Source organism: Protopterus annectens, chromosome 11.part0, assembly GCF_019279795.1.
Source record: "Protopterus annectens isolate FY-2018-M chromosome 11.part0, PAN1.0, whole genome shotgun sequence".
Classification (NCBI taxonomy): domain Eukaryota; kingdom Metazoa; phylum Chordata; order Ceratodontiformes; family Protopteridae; genus Protopterus; species Protopterus annectens.
In genome coordinates, this window is record NC_056745.1 from 1185945162 (window position 1) to 1185958440 (window position 13279).

The 13279-nt window shown below is 38.7% G+C and overlaps 1 protein-coding gene across 1 annotated transcript in view; it reads left to right on the forward strand.

Moving 5' to 3' along the window:
* Positions 1 to 13279, forward strand: part of PIK3CG (phosphatidylinositol-4,5-bisphosphate 3-kinase catalytic subunit gamma) — a 624116-nt gene that overhangs the window by 247275 nt on the left and 363562 nt on the right. Inside the window, exons 4-5 of the mRNA XM_044088536.1 lie at positions 10452 to 10517; positions 10603 to 10828. Of these exons, the coding sequence (XP_043944471.1) occupies positions 10452 to 10517; positions 10603 to 10828 (292 nt within the window). The remainder of the gene's footprint in view (positions 1 to 10451; positions 10518 to 10602; positions 10829 to 13279) is intronic.

Here is a 13279-nt window from a genome sequence, read left to right on the forward strand (position 1 = left end):
GTATATTCTATGACTGCTCCTAATTTGCAATCATCTGCAAACTTGGTGAAACATGGGCCCTTGATATTGACCTTGACTTCTGAGAAGTATATACCATAAAGGAGTGGATCCAACTCAGAGCCCTGTGGGACACTGCTAGTGACTGGCCTCTTTGTCAAAGTGGCTTCCCCCTATCCTAACTTCCTGCGAGTCAACTGGCTATCCAATGTGTAATACAGGAGTTCAAGCCCATTTCTGTGAGTTTCTTTATAATGCCTAAGTGGGGTATGGTGTTAAATGACTTAGCTTGATCAAGGTAGGCAGTATGTACCATTTTGCCTGCATCCATTGCCTTGGTGAAATTTTCAAAGACATCTATCAGGTTGAGTAAAAATTATCTGCCCATGATGCGGCCAAACTGGGTTGGATTTAGTGTTTGAAAGTCTCCTATGTCATTACTAATCATATCCATGATAATTCTTTCCATTCCTTTGCATATGAATCTAGCCAGACTTATAGGTCTGTAGTTCCCTGTATCCAGTGATGGATCACATTTGTACAGAGAAAGGACTGTTACAGTCCTCCATTTGCATGGCATGAAGCATGTCTGGCTGGAGGCTATGGTTAAATAGTAACACCAATGGACTTGATGAGTCATGTTTTAGGCTACTTAGGTGGCATCTTGGGAAGTTGTCAGGGCCCACTGATGTGGTGTTCTTGGCCTTGGAAACCTCATGTAGGAACTGCATCCTAGTGATATTTAGGGGCGTAATGTTTGATGTTATTACCTTGGGGGGCAAACAGGAAGGAGGGAGTGGTGAAATATGAGCTGAATTTATTGGCTAGTAGGATAGCTACATCTTCCAGCTGCATGTATCTGGCTCCAATAATAATTAGTTCTGTGCACTGTTGTGTACTGCCTTTGAGATTTTGGACATAACTAAAGAAAGCCTTGTGATGGTCCTTGGCCTGGAAGGCTAGTTATGCCTCAAAATTTACTTTAGTAGCCTTAACATGCCCTCTTAGCTGTTTGTTTCACCTGATGAGAGAACTTTTGTCCTTTTGGGCATTACCCTTCCTAATTTTTGCTATGACACTTTTTCTTTTGTTGTACAGCCTGTTGATGTTATGATTCCACCACTGGAGTTTTTTTTTTTTTGTTTGTTTGTTTTGGACTTACTTCTGGTAGGCAGGTTTATGACGCTGACATTGTTTAAAAAAAGGCACTATATGGGAAATAATGTTTTAGCCAGTATTTGAAAGCTTAGAAGAAACAGATGGAGACCATCCTTTGTAAAGCAACCTGGTCTGTTGTCCAAATCCCCCCAGGTCGACAAATATTGTATCCCATTAGAATGACAACAGGAGCTAAGCCAATTATTGAAGTCAATCATCTTTCGTTCATATTGTGGCATCATCCTTGGTGAGGGTAGAATGCTGCTCAGTGCTAGGCTCTTGACAGCCTGTAACATATAGTCCAAGAGTTCCATAATGTTATTCCTCATACAGTCCAGGAAGGTATGTCAGGACATTTACACCTATGTGTACTATGACTGAGTCATACTGGTATCTGAGGTTCAAGGACCTGACTGCATGTGTAACACAGTGGATCCTGGCTCCTGACAGGCAACTAACTATAATTTTTTCCTTATTCAACCTTGTGAGTGAGGCATTAGTATTTCTCATGATGAAGTCCCTATGACTAGAGTCTTGGGTAGTGTGTTGAGTTGCCTTTTAGGCTTCTCAGTTGAGGCTCCATAGAGTGGGACTATGTGCTGTGAAGGGTATTGTTTCTGTCGAGTGCCTAGCATTTTGCTGAGGATAAATCTTCCATGCTTGAATGTCTTAGAGGTCATTGGGGTTTATGAAAATTTAATGTAAGTGGCTCAGCATATGTTAATCTATGTCTTAATAGTGTACTATGCATGGGGGTGTAGTATGTATGTTCTGACAACCTGATTTTTTTGGAGTGCTTATACGTAAGAGTTTAACCTCAAGTGTTATTGCATAAATGCAATACTCACATACGGTGCCTGTTTCTTTAAGGAATAAATGATTGTCCATGAACATGATACGATTGCTACATTGTATCAAGATACCCATATCTACCAGAGTGGCTTCAGAGAAATAGGGAAAGTGCATATTGATAGTGTCAGGTACATGAGGGGTTAAAAGTGTGCTAACTAGGTGATTTTCTTTGGGAAGCAGAGAGTAGGCTAGACTATGTAAGACTGCATTTATATTGCAAAGCTCCTCAGAGCACAAACCTGTTGCTCTATGCTGACTGTTACTAGTAACAGTTTTCAGTGGTAGTTGTACATGGAAAATTTGGTTTCTAAATGCCTGCATCTATACAAGGCACTGCTAATCTCCACTGCTCAATAAGCAGCTTTGTGCAAACGGACCAAAGTCATAGAGATACTGTAAACAAAGAAAACTGGCTAAGCAGCCCACTGGCCAAAAGAGCAACTTCATTACAGCCTTCCTGTGTAATTTCCAGCTTGGACAGATCAGGCTAACCCCTACTGTCCGTGGGAGATTTCTCCATGTCTACAAAATGTAAAAATCTCACTCAGTTGGCTAAAAGTTAGAGCTAACATAAACAATTAAACCAAATGGCTACAATCGCACTGACAAAAGCATTTTCTAGGGTGATTTCAAAGCAAACTGTAGAGCATGGGATGCCCTTGGGCAGAAGGACCACCCTTTACATAAGGATGGCTGTTAGTCATCCATTTGCATGGCACAATGCCTGTCTGGAGGCTATGATTAAATAATAACTCCAGTGATCATGTCAGGTCATATTTCAGATTATTTAGGGGACATCCTGGGATATTATTGTGACCTACTGATGTGTTTTTTTCTGCCTTAGAGAGTACATCTAGGACCTGCTCCCTAGTGATAGTTGTGGGGATTATGTCTGATGGTATTTCTTGGGGAGTGACGGGGGGGTGTAAAATTAGAGCTGAATTTGTCAGCCAGCAGATTTCCTATATCTGTGTATGTGGCTCCATTTAGAACCAGTTCTGCACACTGTTGTATATCACCTTTGAGGTTTTGGACTTAGCTAAAAATAGCAATGTGGTTGTCCTGTTCCTAGGAGGCTATCTTTACTTCAAAACTGTATTTGGTAGAGTTAATATTCTCTCTTAATTGTTTGTTTATCCTGATGAGAGAGTTTTTATCCTGCCGGGCCTTGCTTCTCCTAATTTTAGCTATGATTTTTTTTCTTTTATTATACAGTCTGTTTATGTTTGGCTTCATCAAGGTGGCTTGTTTTTTGAATTTGTTCTTGGCTTGTTTCTGGAATGCACAGCTGTCTGTATATATCTATTAATGTGACTGTACAAGGTGTCTGTGTACAGTTCTGCATAGCCAGCTGTGTTCTCCGGGTTTGCAGGGTCTTGAAATTTTGTCAGGTACTCCCGTAATAATAGGTACTTTGCTTTAGAATAGTTTCCAATTGTTACAAGGTTTTTATTTCAAATAATTCTGCTTTATGGTCTGACCATACTGGAAAGAACACTACACTAGGTGGAGGTGGGAGGTAGCGTTTTCCCATATTTGTGAGCATGAGGTTCAGTATGTTTGCATCCCTAGTACCCATATGGACTGTTTGGTCCAGGGTGTTTTTGTTTACAAAGTCCAGGAGTCTCAGGGCCTGTAAGTTTTAGGTTGTGTAGGATTTCCAGATTATAGAGAGGTAGTTAAAATCACATATAAATATAGTTCTGGGTTGAATGGTGAGTGTCTTCCGTGACAAGGACAATATTCTCAAAACAGGAGCACAAGATTTCCCTATCCCATCTCCATATACCTGTGTAAATTATTCCCCTTCAAATGTGAAAAAAATATTTCACAGTACCAAATTCATTAAAATACAAATTGTGTTAATAGAGTTAATAGTACCATTGCCATAGGAGGTTTATTCATTCAAACAATCCCAGAACCAAACTAAGCCTGGTCCTTGTGGTATAAACATAACTATCTGCTGTGACAAAAAGTCATCAAGGCCAAAAGATGATATCCTAAGTTCATCCAACAAATTCCACAAACCATTTAATACCCCAGGGTGTTGCGTAATATGCATTTAAGCCACTTATCAATAGTAATGGCTAATGGTTCCCTATTTTGAACCTCCCACTGATATAATAAGTCTTAAAAGTGGGTTTACAACACATTTCTGTACTTTCCATGCATAAATGATATCTTTGGTTTAGGTACCTGTAAATAATGATATAATTCATAACTAATTATCTCCACTCGGTCCTTTCAAGAAAACCAGGGGGGGAAGTGAAATGGAAGTATTGTCCAGGGAGTTAAATTGTAATGACATTATTTATGTACAGTAAGATTTTAATATTTACAGCTACAGTAATGTAACTATTAAAAACATTTTTTTGAATTATTTAAATGGGGGGTTCTTTTATACCTACCAAGGAATCAAATTATATTGACTTTGTAGCTAAACTCTAACTATATCTGTGGGGACTTAATTTTGATTTAATGTTTGAACAGAATGCATTTATTCAGGACAAGAGCCATGGCCTTAAGATGTGATCTGTATGGAATCTACTATTACATTCCTCTTTAAGTATTTATGAAAGGGCATGTGCCCAATGAGTTCTGGAGCTTATTACAAAGAAATTAAAAATATAAAGGTAGAATCTGACCTCCATGGAAATGGATTTACTTTCTGCTGTAGGTGAGAGAAGGAACATTAAAATAATGAAACCAGTATAGGTGGTGGCAGTATTACGAAGAATTTATTACAGGATGAATTTGATGAGACTGAGTCATTAAATGGTGTGTGCAAAGTGCACCATACTAGAGTTGTGGAAGTTGGTCAGAATGGAACTTTTGAATAAAAGTCTTATTTCCCAAAGAGCAGTAGCCAGACAGCATATACCATAATAACTGGGGTAGTTCTAGAGGCTGGAGACTGTGCCAAGCTGTATATGTACCTTTCAGAGTTCCATTTTAGTCTGGTAATTTACCTTACAGGATTGGGGCTTCAAGCTGTTAATGTCTAAGGTTTGATTCCCTCAATTTCCATTTGCAGACTGTATGATCCTGATTATGTCACTTAATCAGACAGGGTTCCCCAGTCACCTATGAAGCGTTACACTTACTTAACTCTACCACCCCTTTGCTTGCTTAACAAATAAATATATTTGAATGAGTTCCTTAAATGAGAGAGGGTAGTCTGCACAAGCTCATAGGTATCCTACCACATTTGCAGCTTTTTATTTTCCTTCTTCTATGATATTCTTAGTTTGTTAGAATTACTCAATAGCAGTGGATGATAACCACATCGCATAACCTTGGATTTATTGGAGTTCAGCTGTAACCCACTGTTTTTGAAGCACTCAAAAAAGTCTGAAAAAAATGTTGTAGACTTTTACAGTGCCTAGGTCAGAGAATCTACAAAAATGGCAAATATAGCATCAGTGCTATACTGAAGCATGCTTATTGTGGCATTGTGTTGCCAAAGATCATTTAAACTGACTGAACACATAAGCTAATCTAGAGTACACTCCTGAGGAATTCCTCAATTAACACCTCTTGTTGTGGAGAGATAGAAGACCCATTTGATTGTCTGGAACATTAAGGCTAATCCTGATATGAACTTAGACCAGGATTCTCTCACCTTTTTCAATTGATGGTTGGACGGTGAGTAGTACAAATACCAAACACCATTGTTAAATCATGGGAAAACAGGAGTGATAATATTCTCATTATTAATGCTGGACAAAAGCAAAATGATGTGGTTTCTGTAATGGAGTGGCAACACCATGTCACAGCCTGAATGTTAGTATTCTACAGTGGTATGTTTTTTGATGAGTAGTCTATGATCTGTTTGTTTGCCATTTTCTTAGTATCTTGGTAAAAAGCAGAGTAGTTATGTGGCCTGAAGTTGCTCATATTTTTTTAGTATTTTGCATCTTGTGCTTTAAATATGGGAATATAGCATAAGGCTAATGAGGTAGCTACAATGAGTTGTATAACATGTATAAATAAATAAATAAAATAAGTAAATACTTCGTAATGTAAAAGGAAAGACTGCATGTACTCAAAATGATACACATAGCTGCAGAGACATCCAATATACTGTGCAGAACAGTATTCATGATATCCTGTATGACTGGGCTGATTGTTAATTGGCTTAGGAAACTTGCCAACAGAATATCATGCACAAATAATACATGATGTTGCACCAGGGATTTATTATTCTAGAAAACTACCTAAAGCTTTCAGAAGAATAATTAGGCAAGAACTGAACAGAACAGAGTTGTTATTAGCAAAGAAATACAGCCAACACAACAGACAAGTAGCTGGCCATTGTTGTAAAGAAAGCCAAGATATGCATCTGTATTGATTTACAAGATCTGAATGTAGTGTTTAATTGATAGCATTACCTATCGCTTATTGTTAAAGAAGTGGCTTTAAGAATGCCAGTGCTGCATGTTTTTGCAGGTAAGGATAAATAGCCAAAGTTTCAAGGTGCATGCAGTTAATATGTCATTAGAAAGTCATAGATTATCTAAACATTCTTCTGACATTTCATCAGTGCCAGAATTTTTTTCAAAAGCTGTTGTCCAAGTAGTTGAAGGCTTGGAGTATGTATTGACTGTTGCCGACATATAGCTTCTGTGCTTCAAAATTACAGTGATTTCTTATCTTGTTTCACACTGTACTCAATTGCTCCTGAATGCTAATATTTCTCTTTTCTGGTGAAATAATAGGGTCTCCTGCATCTGTTCCTAATCACAGGTAGTCAGCCCAGACACAGCAAGTCTAAAATGTTCAACTGTTCATGTATGTGATTATCTTGGGGATCATAATGTTCAGTTAATTTGCAAAAAGGATGGATTTTTTCCTGTGTAGTTCATCTGTTGCATCATTTTTAGCTTTACTGATTTATTCATATTGTTCCCATCTTGTACCAAAATACATTTTTATTTGTGTAAGTTAACATTTTGCTTGAGTTTGTATAGCCTACACATGCTCTCTTTTTCAGTCTAACTTATCTAAATCTTTTTTTGGAGTTTAAAGGTGTATAAGGATCTCTTTGTGTTTTTGATCTCTTGGAGACACACACACACAAATGCGAGCGAGCATATAACCTAGAAAACCATCTGTTTCTGTATAATGCATCATATTTTTCTTTAAAAGTCTAGTTAGGAGAGCATCAGTGCAAACATTACAGCAGAACCTTTATGTACATTATTTCCAAGCTGCAAATGTGTTTTCATTAGGAAGAACAATGAATGTCCAATGAGCAGTTTTACAGGAAAAGGATTCCCCAAGTCAGCTGGCACCTGAAAAACTTCAGAGAAGTAAAAAATATATCAATAGTCTTAGATAATGTTATATTTATTTGGGGATGCAGAGGTTTTTTTTCACCCTTATGTGGACATTCTGCAATATTATAATCTAATAACTGCTGAGATTTAGATTTTAGAAAATCTTACAGCCTGTGAGGTGAAATAGCATTTGCATGATTTGGGAATGTTCAGGTGACCACTTCTTCCATAAGAATGATGTATGTGGGAGGAGTTTGGAAATGAGGCTGAATTTAAAGGCATCTCACAGGAAATGAGAATAATTTTTCATGAGCACTATCAGACCAAATCATTTGTTCTTTCAGCCATGTTAGGAACTCAGACTGATATTCTCTACAAGTCTCTACAAGTGGGGATGGAATTTCTTGATTTCTTTATTTAATCAGGAGGTTAAAGACCCATGGTCTGAAAATAGGCATGAGAAAATATTTTTTTAGAAGATCAGGACCAAGACAAGTAAGTCAAGGGAAGCGTAAACTTTGTGTTGCAAGTGGGTAGTACCAATCATGTAGTGAAATATATTTTACTGAATCTGTAATAATGAGAGTGGCAGCCTCTCATATCTGGTAACTGCAAGGAATCATAAACTGAATTCCAATATTTTACTACAGGGATTTTCACATTTCTATAAACAAATTTTATAAGTGATAAAATATTAAATTCCCTACTATTATTATTTGTCCTTAAATTCTAGAATTTTAGTGACTATTTCATTTACTTATATGAATGTGAATTCTGAATAAAAGTATGCATCTTTAACAGTGACAACCTGATTTCACCATACCTCATTGACTTTAGTAATAACTTCACTTTGCTCTGCGACTGCATATGAGACCAAAACCCTTCCGTGCCAAGATATTTCCAGAACTGCTGCCTACTACTCTTTTGAAGAGGAGAGTAATGGGGAAGGGACTACCTCCTCATACATAATGACAGCAAGCTCTGAATGCTCCTGTAGGCTAAAATAAGCCTCTTGTAGATATGCTTTTTCTGGTCTGGTCAAAATAAAATGTTAACAGTTAACTCTTTTTATTCTTTTTTTTTTCATGAAATTAGCTGTAATGACTTTACTAATTAATATTAAAATTACCTGAGAACTCTTCTAGGTCACTGGGTCAGATATCCCTGTGCTTGGCCCTTATTAGCAACCATCTCTCCATTATCATAATGGTAGTTTTAAAATAGTATGAAAGAAAATACTATAAAAGTTCTGAGTTGTAATCCAAAAACAATTCACTTTACCCTATGCCAAAACAACCCACCCAACTACAACTCACCAGTAAAAATTATTCTGAATAAATATATACAAAGGATGAACTTCACACAACATGGAGGTCTGACCCAGAATCGGGCCCATACCCAAAACAGAAGGGAGTAGGGGGAGAAAGGAGTGAGGTAAAAGTTATGCCAAAAGATCTAGAGCTTGGAAGTCTTCATAGCCTACAAGTTCAAGCCTCCTCTTTACTTTAACCAGTACAGACTGAAGTTTGGAAATCAAGCTACCTTATGTCTCTATTACCAAGAGTATTGTAGTCTAAACCATCTAGTCTTGTGAGATATTAACCTACAAAGTACCCCTCCTACTAAAGAATCTTTTGTATCACAGAAGATGAAATATCCAAAAGCTCTTGCATGCAATATAAGAGAAGGCACAGACTGCTTTTCTTTACAGTAATGTTGAACGTCTTAAACAAGTGATTGCAGTTAGACAATGTCCTGGCACGGCAGCCTAATTCTTGTTTTCAAGTCTGGGGTCAGTAATTGATAGGGGTGATTAGGGGATCAGCTCTAAGGTGACAAACAAGTATCTGATGACAGGAACATTCCCAAAAATGGGGCTCTAGATGACTACAGTGTCATGAAGATCCCTTGGCACAGTATTGTGAGGACAAGCTGGCACCCATTGGTCAGTCTGAACGTGGTAGGTACTGGCATGAATATGGCATGGTGCCACTCAGGGTTGCCAGATTTCTGACTGGCCAGGTAGGGACAAAGTGAAGACTAAAAAAAAAAAGGTCTTCCACGTCTTTAATGCGGAACGTCAGAGTTCCGCATTAAACAGAAGTAGCTCTGTGTTTATTTTTTATTTGATTGGCCTGGGCCATCAAAAATCGCTGAACACGGAGCTACTTCTGTTTAATGCGGAACATCGCAGTTCCACATTAAACAGAAGTAGCTCTGTTTTGCGATGTTTTGATTGGCCCGTATACCAGTATACGGGCCAATAAAAAATCGCTAAACACAGAGCTACTTCTGCTTAATGCGGAACATCGCAGTTCCGCATTAAACAGAAGTAGCTCTGTTTTGCGATGTTTTGATTGGCCCGTATACCGGCATACGGGCCAATCAACAATCACTAAACATGGAGCTTCTTGTGTTTAATACGGAACATCCGCATTAAACACAAGAAGCTCTGTGTTTAGCGATTTTTGATTGGCCCGTATGCCGGTATACTGGCCAATCAAAAAAAAAAAAAACAAAGCGGAGGCTGCTCGGGATTTAAACCGGCAGTGCGGTACTCGGGATCAGGCTGCTGATCTTGGGACAGTCCCGCCCAAATAGGGACGTCTGGCAAACCTGGTACCACTGCACATCTCAAACAACAATCCTGCATACCTAGTGTAAATAGAAGATCATCATTTTGACAACTTTGATGACTCATGTAAGCTTTATTGGGCTCCACCATTTATGGCTGACCTTTTATGGTCACTACAGCAAGTGAAATAACATGGTTTAGGTAAGTTATTCAGTGAGGTGATTTACAGGAGTGTGCTGTATGAATCTACTATGTAAACAGAACATCAGTGAGCATGTTCAGTTATTTATAAATAGACAGAAGACCCAGACCATAGAAAGAGACCGTCTAAGCGGGCATCTCTAAAATGAAAATACTATTAATAGCTCAAGGTAAAAACATACATCAGTTAAATGTATTGCTGCATTAATCAGTAATGATTCATTATTAAATTTAATTTGCTCAGGACTGCATTTCATAAAGTTTTTTTTTTTTTTAGTGGCCTGACTGGGTATCTTTATCCTTTTTATAATTTTTTACTTTACACTGTAGTTGAGACATTCATACTTATTCTTCATAACTACTTACTTCTTTTATTATTTGTCTTTTAGGCTGTGAAGTTTGAGCCATTTCATGACAGTGCTTTGGCAAGATTTCTCCTCAGGCGAGCTCTCAGAGTAAGTGTTGCATATTTTGTATAATGCTGTCTCATTTCTATTTATGTTTAGAGATGTTAAAGTCATATCCTTCCTCTTTTACTAGAGTAAACGAATCGGTCATTTCCTTTTCTGGTTTCTGAGAAGTGAAATTGCTCAGAGTATGCATTATCAGCAGCGGTTTGCAGTACTGCTTGAGGCCTATCTTAGAGGATGTGGAAAAGCCATGCTACATGACTTCATGAAACAAGTCCAAGTAACAGAAGCTCTACAAAAAGTCACACTTGATATCAAATCATTTTCTGCAGAAAAATATGATGTTTCACCACAAGGTACTGTTCATTTTTTTTATTCGAACAGGAAGGTATTCATAACAAAACTAACTGTAACAGGAGTTTTCTGCATCAGTTAATTAAAGAAACCAGCAAACATTAATGGTTAGGGGTAAAAGCTGGAATCATAGCAGAAAGCATGCATCCCAGGTTTTACGTATAATTGTGATATGATGAAAATGTCATAATCTGGAGCAGCTTTGAACATGGTGCACATCTTATATGTCCAGAGTTGGAATAAATCACATACTACATAAGTATTTATGTATTTATTTATAATATTGAATGTTTCACTATAACAGTGTATTCTGTGGTCTTGTATATCTGGCCATCTCTGCTATCAGCTAGTGATATGGAACAGGTTGCACTAATAACATAAGACTCTACAACATACATGTTGAAGACAAGTACTAGTGCACACATGGGCACACACACGCACAAACACACACACACATATATACAATATATATATGTGTGTGTGTGTGTGTGTGTGTGTGTGTGTGTGTGTGTGTGTGTGTGTGCATGTGTCTGTATGTGTCTGTATTGAAATGGAGAGACACAAAACAGATACATGGTAAATTTAGTATATACTTGCACATGCATTTACACATACATACACACACACACACACACACACACACACACACACACACACACACACACACACACACACACACACACATACCCTTTATTTATCTACTTATTTACATATCACTTCAATGTTCATCGTGTTTCACTGTTGCAGTCATTACAATTGGGTTATCCTGCTGGCAGGCTACCCACAGTCGGCCTGAATTCCAAAGTCTAGGTCCGGTGTTGGTTGCTGTCGCCTCCTCCCTGATGTCGGTGCACCCGGGGTATAAAAGATGCAGCCGGCATCATTTTCTTCGGTTTTTCTTGCCACGCGGTGCCCGAAGCAAAAGCAGTTCGCAAGTGCCGATCGGCCAACTCCTGAGATTTTCGTGTTTGAATTTCAGATCTGAAGTCTTCATTAAAAGCTAAGTACCCCGTTGGGGAAACCTTTTCTTGCTCCAGACCGATGTCAGAAAAAGTTAATAATTGCATTTCTTGTGGGAAGCAAATACCTCATAAGGACTTCCATTCTTAATGTATTCCTTGCCTAGGCCCTGATCACGACATTGCTAATTGTCGGTTTTGTGCTAGATTTAACCAACGCATTATTAAGCGTCGGTACGATTTTGCATTTCACTATTTTGGCAGAAGATTTAATTACACAATGTCGTCGGATAGCCATCCGACTACCGCAATTCAAAAGAAATGCAAAGAAAAAGAAAAGGACAGGCATCTGAGGTCTAAAACTGATGACAAGGCTTATTCTAAGCCAGTTGCCGGTTCTCAGTGAGGTGCTTTTGCAGCCCCTGACACCAGCTACTTTAGAGCCGCAGGCCGCTTCCAACTCCCACATGGAGCCGACTAGGCCGCTGGAAACTCAAGGTATTGGAACCTCAGAAACTATTCCCTCAGATGGGTCCGGAGCCGCTGAGCAGGCATCGGCTTCTAAGGGTGTTTTCAGGCCTACATAGTTATATGTTAAAACGACTTCAGCTTCAAAGGCAAAGACAAAAGCACCTCTAAAGACAAAGAAACAAGTACAACAGCCCCATGGACAGGCCTCCATGCCTAAAAAACAGATGCTCAAAATGGCCGAAGACCTAATTACTTTGATTGGGGGTTCCCATCCCCCTCCTGATAAGAGGCCTAGGCAAGAGACAGAATATGAATCTTCAGATCAGGTTTCCATTTCTTCTGATTCCTCTTCTGATCAGGAATACTCTCTTCCTCCCTATGAGGATTCTGATGCTGACGAATCTATCCCCTCAGCCTCTCCTCCTGAGGATTATTCTTTTGGGGAAACTCTGCATACCATGAGGGAACATTTCCACTGGGAGAGCCAAGATTATTCAGAATCTAAGAAAAGGCTCAGAGACTTCCTTTTACTACCTCAGCACAGCCCCCTTGCTATTCCACCTGTTAGACATTGTAGATTATGTGTTTTCAGAGTCCAGTCTGACTCCTGACTCTTTACCTCCAGCTCCTGTTAAGCCAGACAAATACTACAGGGCTCCTGATTCACATAAATTTCTTTTTAAGAACCCTGCTGCTGACCCAGAAACTATTTCACAGGGTCCCAAAGGGGTCAAGGCTTCCACTGCAAAAAACCCTACCCCCTCTGACAGGGATTCTAGGGCACTGGACAGATGGGGAAAAAAGATTTACACTTCTGCTACCTTGGCTATAAGGGCTTTAAATTGTCAGTTTCATATGCTTAAATATCAGCAATATATTATGTCACTGCTTAAACAGAAAATGTTGACAAATTCTGAATGTGCAGAAAACAAAGAAATGCAGGATTTCTTGCATGCAGCTGAACAAGTGGGAAAGCATACTTTACTCTGGGGCTCCTAGGGTTAGGGATGGGTTTTAAAAGGG